This window comes from Branchiostoma lanceolatum, chromosome 16 (assembly GCF_035083965.1).
Source record: "Branchiostoma lanceolatum isolate klBraLanc5 chromosome 16, klBraLanc5.hap2, whole genome shotgun sequence".
NCBI classification, from domain to species: Eukaryota; Metazoa; Chordata; class Leptocardii; order Amphioxiformes; family Branchiostomatidae; genus Branchiostoma; species Branchiostoma lanceolatum.
In genome coordinates this window covers 8,804,672-8,816,842 of record NC_089737.1, presented here as the reverse complement: position 1 = coordinate 8,816,842, position 12,171 = coordinate 8,804,672, and the positions used below count along the sequence as shown (strand labels likewise).

The window sequence follows — 12,171 nt, the reverse complement described above, 5'->3', positions numbered from 1 at the left end:
CAGTCTGGCCGGATGCACTACTACGAGAGGTTTGGATTCGGCCACAATGCCTACTTCCTCCACGAGGGGCTTTCACTGGAGGACAACATCCTGTATTACTTCAACGTGGAGTCAGACAACTTCATCGGGTACACTGGTGAAATATCATCAGCGGTAGGTTACAACTTTAACGTTCAGATACAATTAAATTCTATATTTTTGTGGGTCAGCTTGTACCAGCGAAAGCTGCCTTGGCTAACCCAGTGTAATGACTTGTCTCATTGTGAATAGATACAAAATACTTTACACACAGCCATAATTGTTTGACCAAGCATTACAAATTGATGACATTGTACCTAACAAATAGACAATGTGTTCAATGTTTATTTTTAGTGTTGTTATCTTTATTCCCTTTGCAACTGAAGGAGACAACTTCACTAAGTCTATCATGATATTATGCAATAGATAATTGAAAACAAATAGGTTGTTAAATGATTTAGTCTTTTAACCAATCATATGCATGCATTGTGAAAGGGGTAGAATTGATATCACTCATCGGCCGATAGTGCCAGGACCTGCAATAATGCTCAATTTGAAATGGCCGCTGCTGAGCTGGGCTGGGTGCTGCTGTCAATCAACTTTGGTTACTCACTGGGGTATGAATGCCCACTGGGGACCCCCCAAGAAAGTGATTGATGGTTGGTTGGTTGGTTGGTTGGTTGGTTAAGAGTTAACTTAAGACAGTTGGTTGCTAAGCTTTGGGCACTAACTATGGAAGAAAGACTGATTGCAGCTGCAGGTTGTACATACCACTTCAGCTTCAGAACACAGTGGACTGGTACTACTACTAACTATGTTAAGTTGAAAATATCATTTTAATATAATGGCTTGTAAGTTGTAACTGGAGATGGTTTGCCTGTGCCAAGTGGTTGACTGGCTAGGTTTCACTGTAACTGTTTTCCTTGGTGTAACTTCTTTTTCATTCAGACTTCCATTTTGTTGTGACAGGGGGTCCTGACAGACTTCACCCACCCTGACCCAGGGTACCTGGGGACTGACCCAGGTGAGGAGGAGCTGCTGTTTGACACCTGTGAGGACCTGATGCTGGACGGCTGGGAACAGGACAGGTGTGGCAGGGAGTCAGACAGGACAAATCTACCTCAGCACAGGTGAGTATATGCAGGTGGGACCAGGTGCAGCACCTGCACAGTGTAGTAGGGACTGAGTACTTAAGTTTCACCCATGTCCCCCCCAAAGCAAAAATAAACTGTTCCAAAATCACCCCTGGGGAAAAAACTTCTGCCAGGTGCAGACATTATTCAATGTCATGGTAGCAAGCAATATTTTAACATAAAACATTCTGTATTCTGGAAGATTTGGTCCCCACGATGAGAGTCGTATACAGGAAAAGTTTGTGTTTCACAATATTTGCTACTTTGTATTTTGATGTTCAGCAAAGAGTGCAAATGAATGATAAATGATGAAAATTTATTTCAACTGGAAACAGGATTTGGGTGGAATATTAAAGACAGTATAATTCTGATTAATTGTCTGGTAATGCCCATCATTGTTAGAGAGGATATGTCAACTTTTTAGTTATATCAAGGTCCTTGGTCGTATGTATTTAAATCATGATGCATGTCTGTTAACTTTGTTTTTCAGGGTTATTCGAGATGCTGAGGATGGAAGGACAGTGTTCAACGGCATGAGGATGACAGTTGGAGGATACCACACCAGAGCTAACACCTTCATCGCAGGTATGCTCAGTCATGTACATGTAGAACTTAGTGATTTATATGCAGATTTGAAATATAGTTACATACAATGAAACAGAAGTTAATGCTCTCACTAGTCTAAGACTAAATCTATTCTAAAAATCTAAACCTTTACAGTTATGCACCAGATAAATAAATACTTACTAATAGAGAAACTTGCAAAAATTGAAAATTTATGCCTTCCCAATAGAAATCATATTGATTGGTGTGTTCTTCTTTGCAACATGCAAAAGCATGCAATTTTTGACATTTTGTTTTAAAATTACTAGACTAAGTATATACCATGATAATATTGTGCAATCATCTGAGATAACTCTTCTATATATACACCTAGACATGTCCAATTCCTTCCTTATTTACTGTAAATACACATATCATTGGCTTCAGTGTAATTTTACTTCTAGTTCTCTTGGCAATCTTATAAAATGTTGAGCAGCAAACATCTTCTCACAAATTTGAAAATTTCCATCATATCCTCTTTAATTTGCCACTTGTGTTTCCAGCCAACTGGGATGGGTTCCACGATGACAACACCGGGCTGTTTGGGTACAGCTGGGCGGTGGGGCTGGAGCCCTGCGTGGACATGATCCACCCGCACATCGACCCACATGCTCACCTGTACGACTCCAGCGAGTGGACGCACTCCGGGAGCATCTTCCCCATACCTCCCATACCCGGCTATCCTGACGGAATCTTACTGGGTAAGGGCCTGATTACATTTGCTGTAGGATTGTCGTACAATCTGTGTGCTATCGCAAAAGGAGGACCTTTTGAGATGGTCAATGCATGTTTTAAACAAAATTCCGCTGTCTTGTTACTGCAAATATGGTAGTATTTTAGATCCTTGTTGGTAGTTCGGTATGTCACACACAAAAATTAGAATTGGCAATCTATTCATTTTGCACTCTCACTCTTAAATTCTGCAGTAATTTGCCCTGAGATAAAATGGAATAATGCTAAGTGCATACCAAAATATATCATACGTTGTGTTGGGAAAATGACAGAGCTAAGACTCGTTATTCACTGATTCCAACTTTAAAATTCAATTTTTCTTTGATCGGACAACTCTTCCTCCCACTAGTTAATTCATTCATAGTTAATTATCCAAATTCAGCATTGACGGTCTCCTTTGGCCTTGTTTGTAGGTTAGGTTTCTCTGATCTTAAAGTCTCAATATGCACCAAGTATTGGCTAGGTCAGGATTCTCTAGCAAGGGTATGGTTGGACACAAAGTACTCATTGTAACTAGCTTTAGCATTCATATATGTGCACTATGTCTAAAATGTACTATTATAATCATGATAATAATAATACTGTTTGTTATGCTTTGTTTCAGATGCCAAATATTACATCACTGTCAGAGCGATCAACAACGTGGCCTTTGGAGGTGCCCTGATCACGAGTGTGTGCCACACGGCGGCCTACGGTATCGACAACACTCCTCCGGACTTCCACGAAATCACTGAGGTCACCTTCACTGAAGAGGAGGAACTCTATGTTGCTTACAATGCAAGGTAAGTTCATATTTGTTTGTTTATTTGTTTGTTAAATTTTTATTCTTAGGGGAGTTTTTGAGATTTAATAAATGTTACATGGCTGGAAAGTCCATTGGTTAGCAACTCTGCATCTACATTGTAGACCAAGAAGTCGTGAGTTCAGATCCTGGCCGGTTCGAGATCACTTTGAATTCACAGAGACTTAGAATCTTTGAGACTTCTTTTTAGCCTTGGAATGCAGTTAAGCAAATTGAATGTTAACTACTAGTTACCATCACATGGTATTTTCTACATAATTTATGCTGACAACTTTGTCCTGTATACAGTGACCTCCAGTCAGATATCAAAGAAGCCGACATCGGCCTGGGCTTGACCAAGTTTGACGTTCTTGTGATGAACTGGGTACGTCACAACTACACCGGCTCGCACGAACACGGGATAGCCGGGGACTGGACAGGGAAACTGACCACTGAGGAGGAAGGCGTGCCATTCTGGCCGAAACTGAGGGTCATCAATGGAGGTCAGTGTTCTTCATTCACTTTTACTTATAATACACTACCCCCTCCCCCTTTTTTCTTCACTTTTTGGCTCAGGGTCTTGTGAGACTCTTAGTAAAGATTGAGGCTTGAGCAGGCCCCTGTTTGAGTCTTACAATCACACCTTGAAATTTTAAACAAATTACATGTACTAGTATCCAGTACTTAAAAGCAGCTGGTGCCTACCTGAGTTCAAAACATGCAAACCCAAAAAAAGAATAATACATTGTACTTCCGACAGGTTATGAGTCCATAGTAGTCCACTGTTTTCTGCTGCTGCAGTAGTTGAAACATCCTGCAGCCGCATTCAGTCTTCCTTCAGTCCCTTCCACTTTGTCCGATTCGCTGCGAGCTTCCTTAGCTCCCGTAAGTTTCTTTCTGACCGCAACGGTCCTTGACCTCTTTCCTTCAGGTCTGCCCTCAGTAGGCTCAGTAAGTTTTTGCAGTGTCTTCTTTTTCTGGAACTATACTGAGTCCATACAGCTTATCAATATTTCAATATCTGTGTACATTTTTAGTTGATCTCAGAGGTATGGGTGTGGCTGAGTCCCCAATCGTCATGGACAACACTCCACCTTTAGCTGGAAATCTGTTCGATGGGAGCCAATATGGTAGGGATATGAACTGGACTATGGAGCAGAATGAGGTACGTGCAGTGAAGAAGTGCTGTTTTTACAACGTAAATTGTCATTACTTAGATTTGCGTTCTACAGGTGAAAAAAAAAAAATTAACGGTTCTCAGTGGCAAATGCGCTAGATGTTGGCACATCGGCAACCAAATCAGCAGTGTGTTTTTTGGAACACAGTTTGACAGATAAGCCGAATAGGCTCGGTGGGCGTCACTTCACCGTCTGGGAAGGTAGTGTAAAGTGCCTTTCTCAAGAGCACAACGTCGGGGCATGGTGAGTATTGAACTCGGGACCTATTAATTCCGAGTTCAACGCTCTAACCGTTACACCACGCCGACGTGACTTTAGGGACTACTGATGCTGCATTAATAGATCTGATTTGGTCATCTAAGAGTATGAGTTAATGTTACTGACAGAAATTACAAATCCCAACTCTTTTTCAGGTTTGTGCCAACTGGAAGGACTTCTATGACCCCGAATCTGGCATCAGCAAATACATGTGGGGCGTCGGCAGCTTCCCGGGGGGTTACGACCTCGTTAACCTGACCAAGTTCACCAGCAGGGTCCACCAAACATGTATGAACTTGGATGAGCCTCTAGTGCACAACTCCATGTATTACAACATGCTGATCGCCTACCACGGAGGGTTCAAAAAGTTGAGTGTTACTGCGGTCAGCAATGGAGGTGAGGATGTATTGACGACTATTGTACACAATTACAATAAAGTTGTTTGAAAAGTCTCTATACATGTCATTCAATTTACAATGTTGTGAAGGGAGCACAGTTTTGAAATCTTTGTAATTGTGAACTACTTTGCAATAGATTTGGGTGTACTGTTGTAATGAAACCGTTTATCATTTGAAAAAGTAATAATAAAGGCTAATACACTTCAAGTTGGCTGTTTCATTTACATGTACTGCTTAACCAAATGCTGTTTCACTGATTCATTTTTCCTCGTATTTTTTTAAAAAAGATGTATATGCCAGATGAACAAGATGGGATTTAGAGAGATGTAATTTTGTACACAATTTTCATCACCTTCTACCCACAGCTCGGGTAGACTTGACACCACCTGAAGCCGGTTGGATTGTAGACGGAACCAGTGAAGAACTGGACGCAAACGGTATCCCCGTGGACGAAGAGTTCACTTCGGAACAGGCCATCGTCGGCGCAATTTGGGGAGACTTTGTTGACCCTGAGTCGGGAATTGACGAATTCATGGTGTCTGTGTATAGAAGGCAGAGGGATAGGTAAGGAAAATACACCAGTATATCTAGTGAATAATGATTATATTTACAGACAAATCAATCTCTACAACTGGATAAAATCCAGAGATTGCTGGACATTGTGCCATCCATCACTCTTCTTCAAAATGGACTGGCATAACTATTCAATACATGAAATGTAACAATGAGTTGAACATGGTAAAGTCACTTAAAAACAGATTTTAATCGTAAAAAAAGAACATGTGCATGTATGTCACTGATACGTAAATAATGGTCATAGTTTTTGCAGTGTGAAAGGTACCTTTAGACACTTATTATACAGTGTTAGGATCTCTTGATCTCATTATTACACTGCATGTACACCTCGGTTTCTGCTGAAGCACTGATTTCTGCATCTGTATTGTTTAGCCAGTATAAGTGTTCTTGCATAAGCGTTGCATACCAGTTTCTATTGTTTACACGTTGACATACAAACTGTAATGACGTACATGTAAGTCAACTAAGGTCAGAGCACAACAACCTGTAGGTATCATGTTAACAGGGCAACATGGCCACTGGGCAGTATGCACTGGAAAGGTATACAAGTGAGAACTTCACAAACTTGTGTCATTTAGCATTTTTTGTTGAAAAGGCCGACAAGGCAAAACTGGTCTGAAAGGCTGAATGAAAGTTCTAAACGGAAACTATGCTGCTCTGAATGTCTGACTGAGGGATGACTGTGGTGCGATGTATGTCGGTTAGCTGGGGAATGAGTCCACTATTCTTCAAAACTGTAACCAGTGTAACATTTGCTTCTTGTTTTCTCCAGTGATGGTAACTATGGAGCAGACCAGCTCATACACGGCCCTGATGACATTGATAGGGACGAGGGGTCGGTGGTGTTTTACCACTTCCACCTCCTCCACGGTAAGGGGACTGGCTGAGCTCTTTCTTTACTACTTTTAGTGCAAAACTATCGAAACTTCCAGCTACTTTGAAAAAATGTTTCTTCTGAAACTTGAGTAGAAAAGATATACTTCAATTCTTGATCTGCTAATGGTAACTTGATTTAAGCTACTTTAACAATAACAATAACAGTCACTAGTCAACTGCTTAAATTTGTGTTTGATCAGTAACATTTGAGACAGTGATGCTTGTTTCCAACATTAGAATCAAATACCGTGAACCCTCTCCCCCAACCACTAGAATTACCAACTGCAATTATAAATAGATTTACAGTATATAAGCCATGCTAATAGTTTACATTAATCTTACATGCCCTTACTTTTAAAGTATGAAGTGTAACGTCATCTACTTTACTTGTTTGTACAGCTGACATTGTCACGACAAAGCTCACAGCCATCAATGTAGCTGGAGGCGTGACAGAAGCGGATACAGACAGCTTCATCGTGGACCTGACTCCTCCTGTGTTTGACTACCTGGTGGACATCTGGGACGGGGATTCTGACCCTCCTACTGACAGAGACTACCAGGTTAACTGACATGACATTGTTTGTAAAGGCTCGTTGCACATGTACGATTGTATGTAAAGTAGTGTGTTTAATACAGTGTAGATGTGATGATGATGAAGGACAGCATTCTGTAAGCCACTGCCACACAGTCAATAAACTTTGACTATATTTTCTAATTGCTAGAAGTTCGCATGATTTTAAAATTGACAGATGATTTTGTGTATTTTTAGCCTGAAAATCTAACATATCTAACAGGGCTCTGTGACCTGTGAGCATCAACTGATCCCTGAAAATCGTGCGGTGATGGAAAGAACATGCACTTTAGAGCTTGCACTCTTCAGCCGATCAATTTTTGTGTGACGGGCTGTAAGAATTAAGAATGTACCGTTGATGTTAAAATGTTTGCAGTAGTTATATTTTTGTGGGTTTTGCAGTGACCTCTCAACGAAAATCCATGACACCACAAATATGAGTTTCCAATGTATAATACTTCAGATCTGTACTCCAGAATTGTTTAAAATCTCTCTCTCTCTCTCTCTCTATCCAATTTTACGTCTTTTATTCCCCATCATATGGGGGTTGGACGTGCTTACACACTGATGGGGGAGCCCCAGAACTCTTCATCAAGTGCAAGTCTTTTTTGTAGCAAGAGTTTTTACAGCTGGATGCCCTTCCTAACGCCAACCCAAACCCTACTGCTGGGCTTAGGACATGGGAAATATGTGTTAAGTGCCTTTCCCAAGGGCACAACGTCTGGGTGCATGTCCAGACATGTCTGGGTACTCCACTGGGGATTGAACCTGGGTCTCATTGGTTCATAGCCAGATGCTCTGCCACTGCAAACACATAACACAGCTTGCATACAGTACATTCATTCTCCACTCTCACTTTCTAATCATATGTATGACTGGTTTATTGATCATCTTTGAATCACTTTCAGACAACCCAAAACTCCCTATCCGCAAGTTGGGGGTTCGAGGATCTAGAGTCTGGACTGGACCACTTCAAGGCGGCCATCTTTGAGACCTTCCATGGAACCAGGCAACAGATTGTGCCAAGTAAGCCTTTTTTGCACGTAGAATAATCCCAGAGAAAGAGTTTTCTCTGAATGAAATCATCATGATAACATGCAAAAGTAGTGTCCTATATACATGTATGGGGAATTTTATACTACAAGACTTAGTAATACTCCTTTTTTTCCTTTTGGATGTATGCATAATTCATCAACAGTTATTGATAGTTTTCTTGTGTCTGTTGATCATAATTCTCTCCTAAAGTTGGGTCCAAAGTTGCATACTTAGGTAGGAAAATGCATAGACAGAAATTCGGAAAAATTCACAACAATGAATAAAACAAGAAATTCACACAAACTTAAAACATTTTACAGAGGTATGAGATTTTCGATTTCTTGTTCATTTCATGCTCCTTGTTAAATTCATCATTTTAAGCTTACGAAGATACAATTTCATCAGTTTCATGTCATGAAGTTCAGATTTTGGGACGGACAAGGTAAAAAAAAATTCAGTCCCAGCTGTCAAATTTCCGTCCCGAAACGGAAGGACGGGTCCTGGAGACAGCCCTGCATCACACTTAGATTTCTCTGTTACTGTTCCAACAGCTGACGAGCCCTGGCAGCTGCTGTACCCAGCGAGTCTGTCCAGCCACACCGAGTCAGGACTGAGCATGTCTGCTGGAGCTATGTACCAGACCAGGGTCGGAGCTGTCAACAGAGCCACGCTGACATCTGTCTATCAAACAGACGGCGTTGTCATCGACCCTTCACCTCCTGCAGTAAGATATTTTTCTCAAAATTTCAAAAGACCTAAAGTTATTTCTCAAAGCAAAATGAAAGCATTGACTAAACCTGTAAGCAATAACTGCGCATTGACTTGACTGACTAAGTAGCCTTTTGGTCCCAAGGAGTACATTTTGGCATTATGCAAAAATATACACCTTGGGACCAAAAGGGTCAAAGAAATTTGAAAGCCAGAGCGCTACCAACTAATAATGAGTATGGTTGTCTGAGACAAGTAACTGCCAAAGGGAACAAGCCCCATTTGGTAAATGTTTGCATTATATACTTATTTATTTTGGCGGCACCTCAGGGGTGAAGGCTTTTTTTTATTCACAGCTGGATAACAATAGTATAGTCAGGATCTTGTGTAGAGACCCAACAGTTAGTGCTAGCAAACTTTCAATCTGTAAATAATAGTTAGCTCAAACTGGCTCAGGCAATACAAATTACTCAGCCACTACTTTTCATTCAGTTTTGTATATTTTGCATCTGTGTTCTTGAACTCCTCTACAGATGCAGTACATCCGTGTGGGAGTGTTAGATGGCAGTGCGGAGGAGAAGATCGATGGTTACGTGCGGCAGGCCGACCCTAACGGTATCCAGGCCTCCTGGTTGGCTGTGGATGGAGAGAGCGGGATTCAGGACTACTGGGTCTCTGTCGGCACAAGCGCTGGTGGGTCCAGACATTTTGTTTGTCTATCAATTACTGTAAATGCATTTAAGTTTGTGTGGTTTTTACTTTGCAGTAGAGAAAAAAGGCAGAAATGTTCGTGGTGGTTTTAACTTTGTGTTTGAAACAATAGTAGCGCTACAGTCTTAGGTGGGCAAAAGGTTTCACGGTGGTTTTAAGTTCACGCTGAAAGTTCACCGCAAAAACCGCAAACATAAAACCACCGCAAACAATTCTGCATGTACAGTATGCTTCTGAATCATTTCCTTACCTTTCACCTCATCAAAGAAGTTGGTGAAAAAAATACTTCACACCAATATCAAATTAAAAAGTAGGAAAAAATTCCCCTTTAAGCTGTGCTGATGATCCTCTCCTCTATTCAATCATTTTGTGTGTAAATCTTTAAATCTTTTTTAGGTATGGATGTTTGAATCTACTTCATAGCTTAGGACAGTCACTAGACTAAGTATATCATTTCAAACAGAACTGGGTAAAGCTGTAGATGCGTTTCATATTAGGTAGCACATTTTTGATTGCTTGCTTATCTTCCATTAGACTGATTCATGACAGAAAAGACAGTTGTCTTACAGTACAATTATACAAGTTCATTGTACCAGGGAAATTGCCCCAAGGCTCTTTTCAACAGTTGACCACAGCCTAATGTCCCATCCTAAGGACTGTGACCCTTTCCAATAGACTACATGGCAGGTGAGCGACAACAGCCGGGATTCAAACTCCCAACCTGCAGGTTTGGAGACAGAGTCACTAATCACTGGTTATGCAATTCTACTTGTAACGACTGTTTAACATTTCTCTTTGCCAGGTGCTGATGACCTCCTACCGTTCACAAACATGGGCTCAGAACGCGCAGCCTACATCAGTGGTCTGACCCTCCCTCTCACGGACTGGAACACCAACGTTCCCGTCTACTACGTCACCGCCAAGGCACGGAACGGCGCCGGTTCCTTCTCCACAACGATCACGTCCTCTCCCATATTTGTCGTAGACGAGGACAGGGCCGGTTACGTCACTGATGGTCCGGAGGAGAACTCAGACCTGGACTATCAGAGGACCAAAAATATCCTCACTGGGCACTTTGCAGGTGAATGTTTCTTGATATGCAGTGACTGCTAAGTACTGTCCTTAGTGCTTAAATGTCAGTAGCTGTTAGTGTATTATATCAATGATCATTTTATTTCAATATTTTTACACTGCTTGCACTTTTTCTTTCTAGTTCTTATATCTTTAAGTGCTGTGGGTGCTGAATCACCTGTAGATGTACATGTCAGACAATAAGAATAAAATCTGATGAAGGTCGATAAATCAGATGGTAACACATGACTTTTCTGGCTCAACCAGGGGGGGGGGGTGGGTAAACTGTCTTTGGTGGGGAGGTTAATGGTGGTGGAAAGAAAGGGATAGGCTCTGCCTTTCAATACCGTTCCCTACACAGTGGACTAACCACCCAATACACCTACAGCCTCAAAAATGCTTTGGAACTACTTTTACTTTTTTTTACATTTGTGTACATTCTTGCTAATGGTGTTTTCTATTCATTTATCCATCAGGTTTTGAGAGCCAGCTCCATGGTATCGTACACTTCCTGTGGGCTGTGGGCACCTCCAGTGGGGAGGACGATGTTCAACCTTTCCTGTCAGCTGGGATCATTCTTAAACCTGAGGACCAAGTCAGGGGAGGAGGTCAGTCTATAATGCTCATATGCATGGATATGCTTTAAAAAAAGTACATGGGAGCCCATAGTGTCTACTTTCTTTAAATATGTTTGGATAACCAATGTAAGCATTGAACTATCAAGATCAAATCATGTCTAGAATATATCAAATATCAAAGCAGGAAATTCTTCTGCAGTACCGCAGCAATCCACTAGGGGGCCAGTAGTCGAACTTCATCCATCAACAGCTTCTCAAATTATGCTGTCTAAAAACAAGCCCAAAAACAACCCACCAACATAACCTTCTTAACAAAGGTACTAAGCACACAAGAATATGGATACAAAAGGAAGGCCTAGCTTTGTACAAAACATAAATTTGGAATAAATATAATCTATCTGTAGCCAATTTTCATTCAAATATCTAATTATTCATCTTAACTACAGCCAGTAGGTACCCATCTAAGTAATGAGACTGTTGTAGTGACTGTTAACATGCTCCTCAATCACAGGACCCCCTTTTACGTCCCTTCCAAACCACGAATACAGCTCCAACAAGTATGCCTGTCCCCTGATTCGAACCAGGGTCTCCAAGTTACAAACTAATTGGAACCAGGAACTCAACTGTGAGCCCACTACCAGTTGAGCTACAGGGACATCTATGTTGTATCTTGAGTCACCATTTGAAATTCAATGTTTTCTCTGTAGGTTTGGGTGGAAGTGGGAAGGCAAGAGCCATCCTTTCTCTGGACTGTGGAGTGACATACTACCTGACAGTCCGAGCGATCACTGGGTATGGGAATATCCTGGAGTCCTACTCAGATGGACTCCTCATCGACTGCTCTCCTCCAACTGTGGACATCACCAGCATTGGGATTGTGGCTATTGGTGAAGATGCGGTATGTTCATAATTTAAAAAGAAGTGATACCAATTTCTCTAGTGCT

General features: G+C 41.4%; 1 protein-coding gene across 1 annotated transcript in view; it reads left to right on the top strand.

Moving 5' to 3' along the window:
* Nucleotides 1-12,171, top strand: part of LOC136422208 (uncharacterized) — a 47,103-nt gene that overhangs the window by 31,218 nt on the left and 3,714 nt on the right. Inside the window, exons 33-49 of the mRNA XM_066409853.1 lie at nucleotides 4-153; nucleotides 988-1,148; nucleotides 1,642-1,736; nucleotides 2,258-2,455; nucleotides 3,091-3,268; nucleotides 3,577-3,770; nucleotides 4,305-4,432; nucleotides 4,859-5,099; nucleotides 5,467-5,665; nucleotides 6,450-6,547; nucleotides 6,953-7,113; nucleotides 8,033-8,150; nucleotides 8,711-8,883; nucleotides 9,401-9,560; nucleotides 10,381-10,659; nucleotides 11,126-11,257; nucleotides 11,935-12,125. Coding sequence (XP_066265950.1) covers nucleotides 4-153; nucleotides 988-1,148; nucleotides 1,642-1,736; nucleotides 2,258-2,455; nucleotides 3,091-3,268; nucleotides 3,577-3,770; nucleotides 4,305-4,432; nucleotides 4,859-5,099; nucleotides 5,467-5,665; nucleotides 6,450-6,547; nucleotides 6,953-7,113; nucleotides 8,033-8,150; nucleotides 8,711-8,883; nucleotides 9,401-9,560; nucleotides 10,381-10,659; nucleotides 11,126-11,257; nucleotides 11,935-12,125 — 2,856 coding nt within the window. The remainder of the gene's footprint in view (nucleotides 1-3; nucleotides 154-987; nucleotides 1,149-1,641; nucleotides 1,737-2,257; nucleotides 2,456-3,090; nucleotides 3,269-3,576; nucleotides 3,771-4,304; nucleotides 4,433-4,858; nucleotides 5,100-5,466; nucleotides 5,666-6,449; nucleotides 6,548-6,952; nucleotides 7,114-8,032; nucleotides 8,151-8,710; nucleotides 8,884-9,400; nucleotides 9,561-10,380; nucleotides 10,660-11,125; nucleotides 11,258-11,934; nucleotides 12,126-12,171) is intronic.